Source organism: Hemiscyllium ocellatum, chromosome 32, assembly GCF_020745735.1.
Source record: "Hemiscyllium ocellatum isolate sHemOce1 chromosome 32, sHemOce1.pat.X.cur, whole genome shotgun sequence".
Lineage (NCBI taxonomy): Eukaryota > Metazoa > Chordata > Chondrichthyes > Orectolobiformes > Hemiscylliidae > Hemiscyllium > Hemiscyllium ocellatum.
Window position 1 is genome coordinate 37,524,563 of NC_083432.1, and position 16,888 is coordinate 37,541,450.

Below are 16,888 nucleotides of genomic sequence, written 5' to 3' on the forward strand. Positions count from 1 at the left end.
GGGAGACGGGACGCTTACATGCGGAACGCTTCAGAGACCACCTCAGGGACGCCCGGACCAACCAACCCAACCACCCAGTGGCTCAACACTTTAACTCTCCCTCCCACTCCACCGAGGACATGCAGGTCCTTGGACTCTTCCACCGGCAGAACATAACAACATGACGGCTGGAGGAGGAGCGCCTCATCTTCCGCCTGGGAACGCTCCAACCACAAGGAATGAACTCAGATTTCTCCAGTTTCCTCATTTCCCCTCCCCCCACCTTGTCTCAGTCGGTTCCCTCAACTCAGAACCGCCCTCCTAACCTGCAATCTTCTTCCTGACCTCTCCGCCCCCACCCCACTCAGGCCTATCACCCTCACCTTGTCCTCCTTCCACCTATCACATCTCCATCGCCCGGCCCCCAAGTCCCTCCTCCCTACCTTTTATCTTAGCCTGCTTGGCACACTCTCCTCATTCCTGATGAAGGGCTTATGCCCGAAACGTCGAATTTCCTATTCCTTGGATGCTGCCTGACCTGCTGTGCTTTAACCAGCAACACGTTTTCAACTGTCAAGCTTGGTTCCATCAGTCAATTTACTGGATCACACTGACTGACAAACACATGGTTATTAGAACAGCAAGAAATATGAACAACAATACCCTTAGTCCAAGAGTAGAAGTGACTTATGCCACAAGAGATACTTTAGAAACATATTTATCCAGCACAAATACCAAGGAGACATAAAATTTACATAGAACCTAAAATTTGATTAATCGTTCTCCTTCTTTGGTCCTGTTTCTCATAAACCAGAACGGAAAATGGGAGTGCAAGAAGGTGGTAGCTCCAAAGGCCTCTCACAGTCTGGAATTGTACTTATAATTGCAAAGAGAGAATTTGCAGACCATAGCAAAAGAACATGGGAGGAGTGAGTAATTGCATAGCATTTCCGAACAGTTGACACTGACCTGGTGGACCGAATGGCCTCGCCATCTGCTGTCACATTCGAAACTTCCACACTGTAATTAATCTAATCTAAAAAAAATCTATTGTCGTGTATTCTCCATTTTCCATTTTGGAAATCTCATATGGTCTCATAATTAGCCACAGGGCTTAGTAATTCTAAAGGATGCAGCAGCTTCACTTTACAATTTTCACCTTTAAATATATTTCATGACAATTACAAAACAACGAATGGCTTTAAGGACGGAATAAATACTTTATTCAATTTAAAAGCGGCTGATGTGACTTTCGCCCCAGTTTTCTCGGTGATAAATTTCACATCAATCTCATTCAAATCGTTTAAAATACCAAAGTCAGAAAAACAAATACTGTCACTTCATTATCTCATGACATGAGTTTATATTTCAATCAATTAATCCCCTTTCTGCTTTTACAAACTCTCACTTTCCTGCACATTCCGAGCCTTCTGCTCAGTTGTCAATCATTAACATTGCTCCTCCCATCTGTGCTGTCACTCTCTGAGTACATTCCGGAAGACTCTGGAATTCCTCCAGAGCAGTCACTGAGTGGAGACCTCTCACAAACACAAATGTACACATTTAAAATGTGTTATCATCATAAACAAGGAAATAGTCTGCAGGCAATCCGGACTTTACTGAACTTCAATAAAACTCATGATTTGGAGATGCCGGTTTTGGACTGGAGTGTACAAAGTTAAAAATCACACAACATCAGGTCAGTTGATAGTGATGAAGGAGCGTCACTACGAAAGCTAGTGTGCTCCCAATTAAACCTGTTGCACTACAACGTGGTGTTGTTGATTTTTTTACCAAAATAAAACTCATTTACAATTCCTTCCATCTGAAACAGATCAATATCACATTCATACCAAGAAAGTCACTGAAAACAGGAATGTTAGAAAAACCAAACACTGCCTCGTCATTCCTGTTTGCCATGAGTTGTTATTTCAATAAATTAATCTCCTCTGTGTTTGAACAAACCCTCACTTTCCTGCACAGACTCAGCCTTCTGCTCAGCTGTCAATCATTAACATTGCCCCTCCCATCTATGATGTCACTGTCTGAGTACATTCCAGAAGTCTGTGGATGCCCTCCAGTGGGTGTCACTGAGTCGAGTCTTTCTTGTTTAAAGTAAGGCTGAGATGTGACGTCGTGTATTTTCAGCTCACGTGATAAACCCAGCAAACCTGAGGACATTCTGGAAATGTCTGGATTCCTGGCAGTAGAATATATAAGGTGTGAGCTCAGAGTGCTGCAGCAGATCAGAGACTGAAGACTGGGAGTTCACATCAGTCAGTTTGAGGGAAGTGAGAGAAGAGGCAGAGACAATGCTGAGATATCGGGCTTTCCACCCTTCACGTCTGTGCCAGCAGCCTGTATACACACTGGCGCCTGTTTCACACAGGCTCTGGGAACCACTTGAATGTAACATGTGGGAACAGGTGGAAGAAGCGAGAAAGGGCATGAACTTCATCAATCGAGTTCTTGAGGATCTGACAGCAGAATGTTTTGGGGAAATACCAAGAACTCGAGACAACAAATCTGATGCTAATGGAGAAGATAAAAGACAATCCGAGGACAAGGATGGAGATGGCTTTTCTGTGTCCCTGAATGTCCAGCACTTCCCCCCAGAAGACCTGAGGGTGAAAGTATTTGGAAGAAAAGTGCTGGTGACAGGAAAACACGAGAAGAAATGTGATGATGGCAGCGGCTGTTACAGCTACAAATATGAAGAGTTCAGGAGAGAATTCCAGCTGCCAGAGGATGTCGATGCTGAAGCTCTTCGATGCTGTTTGTCACAGGACGGTCAGTTAAAGGTTCAAGCCCCACGCCTGGCACTGCCAGCTGCGAATGAACGGACCGTCCCCATCAATATCACCTCGGAGACAACAACCACTCCCCGGCTCAATCCTGACCAAGAGACAGAGAAACAGAAGAGTGGGAAGGATGTGGGGATGAAGAAAGCTGAAGAACAGATGCCCAGTTAAGACTCTGTTACAATGAACAGCTAAAGATGTAATAATTGTTTAAAAGCAGCAATGAATTTCTGTGAATGTGAGATAAAGAGATATTGCTGTCCAATTAATAGTTTTCAACTTGGAAACCTATAAAATGCTGTTATCAATGTTCTTGTGGTTTATTTTTGAATGTATATTGGAAGAGTAAATACTTTTGAAATTTAATTATAATGATTCTGCCTATTTACTTGATAAAACGAAAACTGATGAATCACTTTAACTTGCATAATCTTAATTAAGGGAAACAAGTCTTTTTTTACTTGGATTAATTTTGGGTGGCACGGTGGCACAGTGGTTAGCACTGCTGCCTCACAGCGCCTGACACCCGGGTTCAATTCCCGACTCAGGCGACTGACTGTGTGGAGTTTGCACGTTCTCCCCATGTCTGCGTGGGTTTCCTCCCACAGTCCAAAGATGTGCAGGTCAGATGAATTGGCTATGCTAAATTGCCCCTTACCTAATACGATGGGGTATGGATGGGTTGTGCTTCGGCAGGTCGGTGTGGACTTGTTGGGCCGAAGGGCCTGTTTCCACACTGTAAGTCTAATCTAAAACAAAATTTAAAAGACAGAAACAAAATCAGGTGGTCAAGATCTGCCTATGTCTGAGCTCAGATCTGTCAAGAATGTCAAGCTACTATGAAGAGACTGTGCTGAAATATTTGTGTACACCTCAGTCTCAGGGATAATCCCAACAGCATCACTATCATGAGCAACAACAGGTTGTCATCCAACTCATACACCAGTCTGTCCACCACTCAGTTATTGAACGGTGGGAAACAGTTTCATTGTGGTTAATTGATCATTGTAACTGTCAGGGAGAGAAGATCAACAATATTAATGATACTACACACTTCAACATAAGAAATAGGAAGCGTCGGGACCACAATCATTCACAATTTACAGAGATGATTTGGAGTTGAGGACCACGTGTAATGTCTCAAATTTTTCAGATGACACTAAGATGAGTGGCACAGCAAAGTGTGTGGTGGACTATGAATCTTTGCAGAGGAACTTAGATATTTCAAGTGAGTAGGTAAAGGTCTGGCAGAAAGAATGCAGTGTTAATAAATATGAGGTCATCCATTTAGGTAAGGGTAACAATATAAAGGACAATTACCTGAACGGTAAAACGTTGCAGCGTGCTGCGATGCAGAGCGATCTGGGTGTCCTTGTGCATGAATCATCAAAGGTTGGTATGCAGGTACAACACCTAATTAGGAACCCAAATAGAATGTTGTCTTTAATTGCAAAAATGATTGAGTTTAAAAGCAGGAACGCTATGTTGCAGCTGTATAGGGTACTCGTGAGGCCACACCTGGAGTATTGAGTGCATTTTTGGTCTCTTACATGAGAAAGGATGTACTGGAATGAGAGAGGGTGAAGAGGAGCTGCACACGATTGATTCTGGAGTTGAGGGGATTGACATATGAGGAGAGACTGAGTAGAATGGGATTATATTCATTGAAATTTAAAAGAATGAGGGGGGATCTTACAGAAACACGTAATATTATGAAGGGAGTAGATCAGATAAATGTAGAGAAAATATTTCCACTGGCCGGTGAAATTGCGACAAGAGGACACAGACTCAAAATTTGGGGGAGCAGTATTAAAAACTAACTTCTTCACCCAGGGGGTTGTGAATCTATAGAATTCTCCGCACACTGAAGTCATTGACGCTACTTCAGTAAAGGTTTTTAAAGTTAAGATAGATTTTTTTGAAGAATGAAGGAATTAAGGGTTACAGTGAGAGGGCAGGTAGGTGGAGCTGAGGGCTCAAAAAGATCAACCATGACCTTATTGAGTGATGGAGCAGGCTGGAAGGGCCAGATGGCCTACTCCTGCTCCAAGGTCTTACCTTCTTATGCTATTATGTACATCAGTAGGCCATTCCACCCATCAAACAAGTTTCTGTATTCCATAAGGTCAACAATGATTTAATGGTGGACAGAACACTGCCATCCTGCCTCCCAGATAACTGATCACTCCTTATTTAAACAACAATCTGTACAAAGCCTCAAATGCATTCAATGCTGTAGCCTCCACTGATCACTGCGGAAGAGAATTCAAACTGATAACCCCCAAAACAATACAATTCTCGTGATATGGGCAGGACCTTATTTTTAAACTAATCCACCGACTCCAGAATTTCTGTCTGATGTGACACATCAGTTTAGCATCTACCTTGTCAAGACCCTTTGAATCTAATGTTTCAATGAATGGTCCATATCTACAGCATCAGAAAGCTGCGTAATATTTCCCTTAATGCCACTCAGAAACTTGGTTCCATCAGCTCATTTACTGGATCGCACTGACTGACAAGCAAGTGATTAGCAGAACAGCAAGAAATATTAACAGCCTGCTCCTGCCCCTCAGAACTCATCACTGCATACCTCGACACGGTCCTGTCCCCTTTAGTCCAAGAAGTCCCCACCTACGTTCAGGACACCACCCACACCCTCCACCTCCTTCATGATTTTTGCTTCCCCGGTCCCCAACGCCTTATATTCACCATGGACATACAGTCCCTGTACACCTCCATCCCCATCACGAAGGACTCAAAGCCCTCTGCTTCTTCCTTTCCCACCTTACCAACCAGTACCCTTCCACTGACACCCTCCTTCGACTGACTGAACTGGTCCTCACCCTGAACAACTTCTCTTTCCAATCCTCCCACTTCCTCCAAACCAAAGGAGTAGCCATGGGCACCTGCATGGGCCCCAGCTATGCCTGCCTCTTCGTAGGATATGTGGAACAGTCCATCTTCCGCAGCTACATTGGCACCACCCCCCTTTTACTCTGTTACATCGATGACTGTATCGGCGCTGCCTCGTGCTCTCACGAGGAGGTTGAACAGTTCATCCACTTTGCTAACACATTCATCCCAACCTCAAATTTACCTGGACCGTCTCAGACTCCTCCCTCCCTTTCCTGGATCTTTCCATTTCTATCTCGGGCGACCGAATCAACACGGACATTTACTATAAACCGACTGACTCACACAGCAACCTAGACTACACCTCCTCCCACCCTGTCCCCTGTAAAAACACCACCCCATACTCCCAATTCCTTTGTCTCCGCCGCATTTGCTCCCAGAAGGACCAGTTTCAATACCGTACAACACAGATGGTCTCTTTCTTCAAAGACCACAATTTCCCCCCAGATGTGATCGACGATGTGCTCCAACACATCTCCTCCACTTCCTGCTCCTCCGCCCTTAAGCAAGGCTCCTCCAACCGCCACCAGGACAGAACCCCAATGCTCCTCACCTTCCACTCCAACAACCTCCATATACATCGTATCATCCATCATCATTACCGCCACCTGCAAATGGACCCCACCATCAGAGATATATTTTCCTCCCCTCCCCTATCAGCGTCCCGAAAAGACGACTCCCACCGTGACTCCCTCGTCAGGTCCACACACCACCCCCCCAACAATCCAACATCCACTCTCGGCACCTTCCCCTGCAACCACAAGAAATGCAAAACTTGTGCCCACATCTCCCCCCTTACTTCCCTCCAAGAGCCTAAGGGATCCTTCCATATCCACCACAAATTCACCTGCATCTCCACACACATCATTTACTGCATCTGCTGCACCCGATGTGACCTCCTCTATATTGGGTAGACAGGTTGCCTACTTGCGGAACATTTCAGAGAACACCTCTGGGAGACCCAGACCAACCAACCCAACCACCCAGTGGCTCAACACTTCAACTCTCCCTCCCACTCCACCTAGGACATGCAGGTCCTTGACTCCTCCATCGCCAGATCATAGCAACACACGGCTGGAGGAAGAGCGCCTCATCTTCTGCCTAGGAACCCTCCAACCACAAGGGATGAACTCAGATTTCTCCAGTTTCCTCAATTCCCCTCTTCCACCTTGTCTCAGTCAAATCCCTCGAACTCAGCACCGCCTTCCTAACCTGCAATCTTCTTCCTGACCTCTCCGCCCCCCCAGCCCCACTCCTGTCTATCACCCTCACCTTGACCTCCTTCCACCTATTGCATTTCCAATGCCCCTCCCCCAAGTCCCTCCTCCCTACCTTTTATCTTAGCCTGCTGGACACACTTTCCTCATTCCTGAAGAAGGACTCATGCCCAAAAGGTCGATTCTCCTGCTCCTTGGATGCTGCCTGACCTGCTGCGCTTTTCCAGCAACACATTTTCAGCTCTGATCTCCAGCATCTGCAGTCCTCACTTTCTCCTCGAAGAAATATTAACAATCTCAATAGTGCTCGAGTAGAAGCGAGCAATGCCACAGGAGTTCCATTACAAACATATTACATGCAGTACAATTATCAGAGATTCTGAATTAATATTGAACCTAAATACAGTTAGTTATTCTCCTTCTGTTGTGCTATTTAGAATCATAGAGTGATAGAGATTTACAGCGTGGAAACAGACGCTTCGGTCCAACCCATCCATGCCGACCAGATATCCCAACACAATCTAGTCCCATCTGCCAGCACCCAGCCCATATCCATCCGAACCCTTCCTCTTCATATACCCATTCAAATGCCTCTTAAATGTTGCAATTGTACCAGCCTCCACCACTTCCTCTGGCAGCTCATTCCATACATGTACCACCCTCTGTGTGAAGAAGTTGCCCTGTAGGACTGTTTTACATCTTTCCTCTCTCACCTTAAACCTCAGGGAACAGACTCTAAGGACTCTCACAAACTGGAATTGTGCATACACTTGCTAAAACTTGCAGAGTTTGGGAATAGAGCATGGGAGATGTGAGTAATTGGATAGTGCTTTCCAATTACAAAACACCAAATGGCTTTAAGGACGGAATAAATACTTTATTCAATTTAAAAGCGGCTGATGTGACTTTCTCCCCATTTTTCTCGGTGATAAATTTCACATCAATCTCATTCAAATCGTTTAAAATACCAAAGTCAGAAAAACAAATACTGTCACTTCATTATCTCATGACATGAGTTTATATTTCAATCAATTAATCCCCTTTCTGCTTTTACAAACTCTCACTTTCCTGCACATTCCGAGCCTTCTGCTCAGTTGTCAATCATTAACATTGCTCCTCCCATCTGTGATGTCACTCTCTGAGTACATTCCGGAAGACTCTGGAATTCCTCCAGGAGCAGTCACTGATGGAGACCTCTCACCAACTGGAATTGGACATGCACTTGCTAAAACAGAATTTGCAGAGTTCGGGAAAAGACCATGGGAGATGCGGGTAATTGGATAGTGCTTCCAAAGGGATCACACCTGCCTGGTGGACCGAATGGCCTTGTTTGTTGCTGAGTTGATCTAAAGCAATTTTTTCGCATTCTTCATTTCTATAATTGGAAATATTGTATCAAACCCATGATTCACAACGGGGTTTCATAATATGAAAGGGCACAGCTTCATTTCAAAGTGTTTCATTTATTAAAATGTGTTATCATCATAAACAAGGTAATTGTCTGCAGGCAATCCAGACTTTACTGAACTTAAATAAATCTCATTTACAATTCCTTCCATCTGAAACAGATCAATATCACTGTCATATCAAGAAATTCACTGAAAACAGGAATGTTAGAAAAACCAAACACAGCCTCGTCATTCCTGTTTGTCATGAGTTGTTATTTCAATAAATTAATCTCCTCTGTGTTTGAACAAACCCTCACTTTCCTGCACAGACTCAGCCTTCTGCTCAGCTGTCAATCATTAACATTGCCCCTCCCATCTATGATGTCACTGTCTGAGTACATTCCAGAAGCCTGTGGATGCCCTCCAGTGGGTGTCACTGAGTCGAGTCTTTCTTGTTTAAAGTAAGGTTGAGATGTGACGTTGTGTATTTTCAGCTCACGTGATAAACCCAGCAAACCTGAGGACATTCTGGAAATGTCTGGATTCCTGGCAGTAGAATATATAAGGTGTGAGCTCAGAGTGCTGCAGCAGATCAGAGACTGAAGACTGGGAGTTCACATCAGTCAGTTTGAGGGAAGTGAGAGAAGAGGCAGAGACAATGCTGAGCTATCGGGCTTTCCACCCTTCACGTCTGTGCCAGCGGCCTGTATACACACTGGCGACTGTTTCACACAGGCTCTGGGAACCACTTGAATGTAACATGTGGGAACAGGTGGAAGAAGCGAGAAAGGGCATGAACTTCATCAATCGAGTTCTTGAGGATCTGACAGCAGAATGTTTTGGGGAAATACCAAGAACTCGAGACAACAAATCTGATGCTAGTGGAGAAGATAAAAGACAATCCGAGGACAAGGATGGAGATGGCTTTTCTGTGTCCCTGAATGTCCAGCATTTCCCCCCAGAAGACCTGAGGGTGAAAGTATTTGGAAGAAAAGTGCTGGTGACAGGAAAACACGAGAAGAAATGTGATGATGGCAGCGGCTGTTACAGCTACAAATATGAAGAGTTCAGGAGAGAATTCCAGCTGCCAGAGGATGTCGATGCTGAAGCTCTTCAATGCTGTTTGTCACAGGACGGTCAGTTAAAGGTTCAAGCCCCGCGCCTGGCACTGCCAGCTGTGAATGAACGGACTGTCCCCATCAAGATCACCTCGGAGACAACAACCACACCCCGGCTCAATCCTGACCAAGAGACAGAGAAACAGGAGAGTGGGAAGGATGTGGGGATCAAGAAAGCTGAACAGTTATGACTTTGTTACAATGAACTTATGATATTGTAATAATTGTTCAAAAGCAGCAAAGAATTTCTGTGAATGTCAGATAAAGAGACATTGTTGTCCAGTTAATAGTTTTCAACTTGGAAACCTGTACACTGCTATTATCATTGTTCATGTGGTTTATTTCTGTATGTATTTTGGAAGAATAAATACCTTTGAAATTTAATTATGATGATTCTGCCTATTTACTTGATAAAAAGAAAACTGATGTATCACCCTTTCTTACATTATTCTCAATTAAGGGAAAGAAGCTTTTTTTACTTGGATTAATTTAAAAGACAGAATCAAAATCAGGTGGTCATGATCTGCCTAAGTCTGAGCTCAGGTCTGTCAAAGATGTCAAGCTACTGTGAAAAGACTGTGCTGAAATAATTGTGTACACCTCAGTCTCAGGGATAATCCCTGCAGCGTCCCAATCATGAGCAACAACAGGTTGTCATCCAACTCAGATACCAATCTGTCCACCACTCTGTTATTGAACGGTGGGAAACACTTTCATTGTAGTTGATTGATCAATGTAATTGTTGGGGAAGAAAGTTGAAGTTACTTGCATCAGAAGCAACTTTTATGTAGATGGTGTTTCAATAATCTTTAAGATAATATACACTTCATCATAAAGAATAGGGACAGTGTTGGGACCACAGTTATTCACAATTTACATAGCTGTTTTGAGTTGCGGACCACGTGGAATGTCTCAAAGTTTGCAGATGACACTAAGACGAGTGGCACAGCAAAGTGTGTGGTGGACTGGGAAACTTTGCAGAGGGACAAAAATATTTCAAGTGAGCAGGTAAAGGTCTGGCAGATGGAATACAATGTTAATAAATGTGAATCAGGGGTGATTTTAGAGAAACATAAAATTATGAAGGGAATAGATAAGATAAATGTAGAGAGAATGTTTCCACTGACAGATGAAACTGCGACAAAGGACATAGACCTTTTTTTTGAAGAATGAAAGTATTGAGGATTACAGTGAGAAGGCAGGTAAGTGGAACTGAGGACATGAAAAGATCAGCCATGACCTTAATAAATGGCGGAGCAGGCTGGAGGGGCAAGATGGCCTACTCCTGCTCCAAGGTCTAACATTCTTATGCTATGGTGAACATCAGTAGGCAATTCCACCCACCAAACATGTCTCTGTATTCCATAAGGTCACCAATGACTGAATGATGGACAGAACACAGCCTCCAAGATAACTGATCACTTCTCATTTAAACAATAATCTGTATCAAGCCTCAAATGCACTCAATGTTGCAGCCGCCACTGATCATTGCGGAAGTGAACTCAAACAGATAGTCCTCCGAAAGGAGACAATTCTACTGATGTGAACCTTCGATGGGTCGGTCCTTATTTTTAAATTAATCCCCTAGGATTTTTGTCTGGTGTGACATATCAGTTTAGCATCTACCATGCCAAGACCCTTTGCATCTAATATTTCAATGAATGGTCCCTATCTACAGCATCAGGAAGCTGTGTAATATTGCCCTCAATGTCACTCAGCAACTTGGTTCCATCAGCACATTTACTGGATCACACTGACTGACAAGCAAGTGGTTTACAGAACAGCAAGAAATATTACCAATCTCAACAGTGCTTGAGTAGAAGCGAGCAATGCCACAGGAGTTCCATTACAAAAATATTACATGCAGTGCAATTGTCAGAAATTCTGAATTGTTATTGAACCTAAATACAGTTAGTTATTCTCCTTCTGTTGTGTTATTTAGAGTCATAGAGTGATAGAGATTTACAGCGTGGAAACAGACGCTTCGGTCCAACCCGTCCATGCCGACCAGATATCCCAACCCAATTTAGTCCCACCTGCCAGCACCCAGCCCATAACCCTCCGAACCCTTCTTATTCATATACCCATTCAAATGCCTCTTAAATGTTGCAATTGTACCAGCCTCCACCACTTCCTCTGGCAGCTCATTCCATACACGTATCACCCTCTGTGTGAAGAAGTTGCCCTGTAGGACTGTTTTATATCTTTCCTCTCTCACCTTAAACCTCAGGGAACAGATTCTAAGGACTCTCACAAACTGGGATTGTGCATACACTTGCTAAAACTTGCAGAGTTTGGGAGTAGAGCATGGGAGATGTGAGTAATTGGATAGTGCTTCCCAATTACAAAACAGCAAATGGCTTTAAGGACGGAATTCAATTTAAAAGCGGCTGATGTGACTTTCGCCCCATTTTTCTCGGTGATAAATTTCACATCAATCTCATTCAAATTGATTAAAATACCAAAGTCAGAAAAACAAATAAAGCCACTTCATTACCTCATGGCATGAGTTTATATTTCAATCAATTAATCCCCTTTCTGCTTTTACAAACTCTCACTTTCCTGCACATTCCGAGCCTTCTGCTCAGTTGTCAATCATTAACATTGCTCCGCCCATCTGTGATGTCACTCTCTGAGGACATTCCGGAAGACTCTGGAATTCCTCCAGGAGCAGTCACTGATGGAGACCTCTCACCAACCGGAATTGTACATGCGCTTGCTAAAACAGAATTTGCAGAGTTCGGGAAAAGACCATGGGAGATGCGGGTAATTGGATAGTGCTTCCAAAGGGATCACACCTGCCTGGTGGACCGAATGGCCTTGTTTGTTGCTGAGTTGATCTAAAGCAATTTATTCGCATTCTTCATTTCTATAATTGGAAATATTGTATCAAACCCATGATTCACAACGGGGTTTCATAATATGAAAGGGCACAGCTTCATTTCAAAGTTTTTCATTTATTAAAATGTGTTATCATCATAAACAAGGAAATTGTCTGCAGGCAATCCAGACTTCACTGAACTTAAATAAAACTCATTTACAATTCCTTCCATCTGAAACAGATCAATATCACTGTCATATCAAGAAATTCACTGAAAACAGGAATGTTAGAAAAACCAAACACTGCCTCGTCATTCCTGCTTGTCATGAGTTATTATTTCAATAAATTAATCCCCTCTGTGTTTGAACAAACCCTCACTTTCCTGCACAGACTCAGCCTTCTGCTCAGCTGTCAATCATTAACATTGCCCCTCCCATCTATGATGTCACTGTCTGAGTACATTCCAGAAGTCTGTGGATGCCCTCCAGTGGGTGTCACTGAGTCGAGTCTTTCTTGTTTAAAGTAAGGCTGAGATGTGACGTCGTGTATTTTCAGCTCACGTGATAAACCCAGCAAACCTGAGGACATTCTGGAAATGTCTGGATTCCTGGCAGTAGAATATATAAGGTGTGAGCTCAGAGTGCTGCAGCAGATCAGAGACCGAAGACTGGGAGTTCACATCAGTCAGTTTGAGGGAAGTGAGAGAAGAGGCAGAGACAATGCTGAGCTATCGGGCTTTCCACCCTTCACGTCTGTGCCAGCAGCCTGTATACACACTGGCACCTGTTTCACACAGGCTCTGGGAACCACTTGAATGTAACATGTGGGAACAGGTGGAAGAAGCGAGAAAGGGCATGGACTTCATCAATCGAGTTCTTGAGGATCTGACAGCAGAATGTTTTGGGGAAATACCAAGAACTCGAGACAACAAATCTGATGCTAATGGAGAAGGTAAAAGACAATCCGAGGACAAGGATGGAGATGGCTTTTCTGTGTCCCTGAATGTCCAGCATTTCCCCCCAGAAGACCTGAGGGTGAAAGTATTTGGAAGAAAAGTGCTGGTGACAGGAAAACACGAGAAGAAATGTGATGATGGCAGCGGCTGTTACAGCTACAAATATGAAGAGTTCAGGAGAGAATTCCAGCTGCCAGAGGATGTCGATGCTGAAGCTCTTCGATGCTGTTTGTCACATGACGGTCAGTTAAAAGTCCAAGCCCCGCGCCTGGCACTGCCAGCTGTGAATGAACGGACTGTCCCCATCAATATCACCTCGGAGACAACAACCACACCCCGGCTCAATCCTGACCAAGAGACAGAGAAACAGGAGAGTGGGAAGGATGTGGGGATCAAGAAAGCTGAACAGATATGACTTTGTTACAATGAACTTATGATATTGTAATAATTGTTCAAAAGCAGCAATGAATTTCTGTGAATGTCAGATAAAGAGACATTGTTGTCCAGTTAATAGTTTTTAACTTGGAAACCTGTACACTGCTATTATCATTGTTCATGTGGTTTATTTCTGTATGTATTTTGGAAGAATAAATACCTTTGAAATTTAATTATGATGAGTCTGCCTATTTACTTGATCAAAAGAAAACTGATGTATCTCCCTTACTAACATTATTCTCAATTAAGGGAAAGAAGCTTTTTTTACTTGGATTAATTTAAAAGACAGAATCAAAATCAGGTGGTCATGATCTGCCTAAGTCTGAGCTCAGGCCTATCAAAGATGTCAAGCTACTGTGAAGAGACTGTGCTGAAATAATTGTGTACACCTCAGTCTCAGGGATAATCCCTGCAGCGTCACAATCATGAGCAACAACAGGTTGTCGTCCAACTCAGATACCAATCTGTCCACCACTCTGTTATTGAACGGTGGGAAACACTTTCATTGTGGTTAATTGATCAATGTAATTGTCGGGGAAGAAAGTTGAAGTTACTTGCATCAGAAGCAACGTTTATGTAGTTTGTGTTTCAATAATCTTTAAGATAATATACACTTCATCATAAAGAATAGGAACAGTGTTGGGACCACAGTTATTCACAATTTACATAGTTGTTTTGAGTTGCGGACCACGTGGAATGTCTCAAAGTTTGCAGATGACACTAAGACGAATGGCACAGCAAAGTGTGTGGTGGACTGGGAAACTTTGCAGAGGGACAAAAATATTTCAAGTGAGTAGGTAAAGGTCTGGCAGATGGAATACAATGTTAATAAATGTGAAATCATCCATTTAGGTAGGAGCAACCGTGAAAAGGATTATTACTTGAAAGGTAAACGTTGCAGCGTGCTGCTATGCAGAGGGATCTGGGCATCCTTTTTAATGAATCGTAGAAGGTTGGTGTGCAGGTCCAACACATAATTAGGAAGGCAAATGGAATGTTGTCCTTCAATGCTAAAGAAATTGAGTTTAAAAGCAGTGAGGTTGTGTTGCAGCTGTATGGGGTGCTGGTGAGGCCACATCTGGAGTATTGCGTGCAGGTTTGGTCTCTTACTTGAGAAAGCTTCACGAGGTTGATTCCAGATTTGAGAGGGTTGACGTATGAGGAGAAACGAGTAAAATGCGATTATATTCATTGAAATTTGTAAGAATCAGGGGTGATTTTAGAGAAACATAAAATTATGAAGGGAATAGATAAGATAAATGTAGAGAGAATGTTTCCACTGACAGATGAAACTGCGACAAAGGGCTTAGACCTTTTTTTTGAACAATGAAGGTATTGAGGATTACAGTGAGAAGGCAGGTAAGTGGAACTGAGGACATGAAAAGATCAGCCATGACCTTAATAAATGGCGGAGCAGGCTGGAGGGGCAAGATGGCCTACTCCTGCTCCAAGGTCTTACATTCTTATGCTATGGTGAACATCAGTAGGCAATTCCACCCACCAAACATGTCTCTGTATTCCATAAGGTCACCAATGACTTAATGATGGACAGAACACAGCCTCCAAGATAACTGATCACTTCTCATTTAAACAATAATCTGTATCAAGCCTCAAATGCACTCAATGTTGCAGCCACCACTGATCATTGCGGAAGTGAACTCAAACAGATAGTCCTCCGAAAGAAGACAATTCTACTGATGTGAACCTTCGATGGGTCGGTCCTTACTTTTAAATTAATCCCCCAGGATTTCTGTCTGGTGTGACACATCAGTTTAGCATCTACCATGTCAAGACCTTTTGCATCTAATGTTTCAATGAATGGTCCCTATCTACAGCATCAGGAAGCTGTGTAATATTTCCCTCAATGTCACTCAGCAACTTGGTTCCATCAGCACATTTACTGGATCACACTGACTGACAAGCAAGTGGTTTACAGAACAACAAGAAATATTACCAATCTCAACAGTGCTTGAGTAGAAGCGAGCAATGCCACAGGAGTTCCATTACAAAAATATTACATGCAGTGCAATTGTCAGAAATTCTGAATTGTTATTGAACCTAAATACAGTTAGTTATTCTCCTTCTGTTGTGTTATTTAGAGTCATAGAGTGATAGAGATTTACAGCACGGAAACAGACACTTCGGTCCAACCCGTCCATGCCGACCAGATATCCCAACCCAAATTAGTCCCACCTGCCAGCACCCAGCCCATATCCCTCCGAACCCTTCTTATTCATATACCCATTCAAATGCCTCTTAAATGTTGCAATTGTACCAGCCTCCACCACTTCCTCTGGCAGCTCATTCCATACACGTGTCACCCTCATTGTGAAGAAGTTGCCCTGTAGGACTGTTTTATATCTTTCCTCTCTCACCTTAAACCTCAGGGAACAGACTCTAAGGACTCTCACAAACTGGAATTGTGCATACACTTGCTAAAACTTGCAGAGTTTGGGAATAGAGCATGGGAGATGTGAATAATTGGATAGTGCTTCCAAAGGGATGACACTGGCCTAGTGGACCGAATGGCCTTGTTTGTTGCTGACTCGAGCTGAACCATTTTTGCGCATTATTCATTTTCTGTACAGTTATTGGAAATGCTGGATCAAACCCATGATTCGCAACAGGATTTTATTATTGTGGGAAAAGATCTGCTAAGCTGCCTACACACAGCTTGGCCACACAGAACACAGAAAATCAAGCCTGTTCCAATAATACAAGAAACACCCAGAATGCCTCAGCATTGACCAAACAGGCTGACAAGGGAAACCAGACATGACCATAATCACTTGCAGACCAGGAAATACACTTACCAAGACAACCTGACAATAAGCTTTCTGGACCCGATAAACACAACTGCTGCAAAGCTCTAAGGGCAGTCTCGTCCCCCAGTGATATCAAAGCCACAAAAAGTTCAGGTCAGTCGGAGAGGCACCAGAAGATCTGGCTCACAGGTGAGCAATAATGGAAACACCTTACTGCCAAGGAAACAGACCATCCCACCTACCCTCGAAGAGAGCTGGAATCTCCTCCAATTACAAACTGATTGAAGCTGCCAGGATGCTTCACTGTATCTAGATTCGGGACATTCTTCTGATAACTGCTTTGTGATTATCACCATCGTAACTGGATCACTTGATTATCAAGACCATTGTATTTTCGCTATGTTTAATTAGCATCATTGTACAATATTCCCATATAAAATGGCTTGATTCTCAGCACAGGGAAGAGAATACTTGATCAATTTCTCTTCCAGCG

General features: G+C 43.3%; 3 protein-coding genes across 3 annotated transcripts; all 3 read left to right on the plus strand.

Annotated features, from left to right (window-relative positions):
* Nucleotides 1-2,070: 2,070 nt before the first annotated feature.
* On the plus strand, nucleotides 2,071-3,146 carry LOC132830931 (heat shock protein 30C-like). The gene has a single exon (XM_060848889.1). The coding sequence runs from the start codon at nucleotides 2,292-2,294 to the stop codon at nucleotides 2,949-2,951; it is 660 nt and encodes a 219-aa protein (XP_060704872.1). The 5' UTR covers nucleotides 2,071-2,291; the 3' UTR covers nucleotides 2,952-3,146.
* Nucleotides 3,147-8,775: 5,629 nt separating this feature from the next.
* On the plus strand, nucleotides 8,776-9,758 carry LOC132830928 (heat shock protein 30C-like). The gene has a single exon (XM_060848883.1). The coding sequence runs from the start codon at nucleotides 8,960-8,962 to the stop codon at nucleotides 9,608-9,610; it is 651 nt and encodes a 216-aa protein (XP_060704866.1). The 5' UTR covers nucleotides 8,776-8,959; the 3' UTR covers nucleotides 9,611-9,758.
* A 2,973-nt stretch (nucleotides 9,759-12,731) lies between these two features.
* LOC132830964 (heat shock protein 30C-like) lies at nucleotides 12,732-13,685 on the plus strand. Its single transcript, XM_060848927.1, has one exon. The coding sequence runs from the start codon at nucleotides 12,960-12,962 to the stop codon at nucleotides 13,608-13,610; it is 651 nt and encodes a 216-aa protein (XP_060704910.1). The 5' UTR covers nucleotides 12,732-12,959; the 3' UTR covers nucleotides 13,611-13,685.
* The last annotated feature ends 3,203 nt before the right edge of the window (nucleotides 13,686-16,888 follow it).

Bases quoted from the DNA above. Each gene is read 5' to 3' on its own strand.
- LOC132830931 (XM_060848889.1), top strand. From the start codon at position 2,292: ATGCTGAGATATCGGGCTTTCCACCCTTCACGTCTGTGCCAGCAGCCT.
- LOC132830928 (XM_060848883.1), top strand. From the start codon at position 8,960: ATGCTGAGCTATCGGGCTTTCCACCCTTCACGTCTGTGCCAGCGGCCT.
- LOC132830964 (XM_060848927.1), top strand. From the start codon at position 12,960: ATGCTGAGCTATCGGGCTTTCCACCCTTCACGTCTGTGCCAGCAGCCT.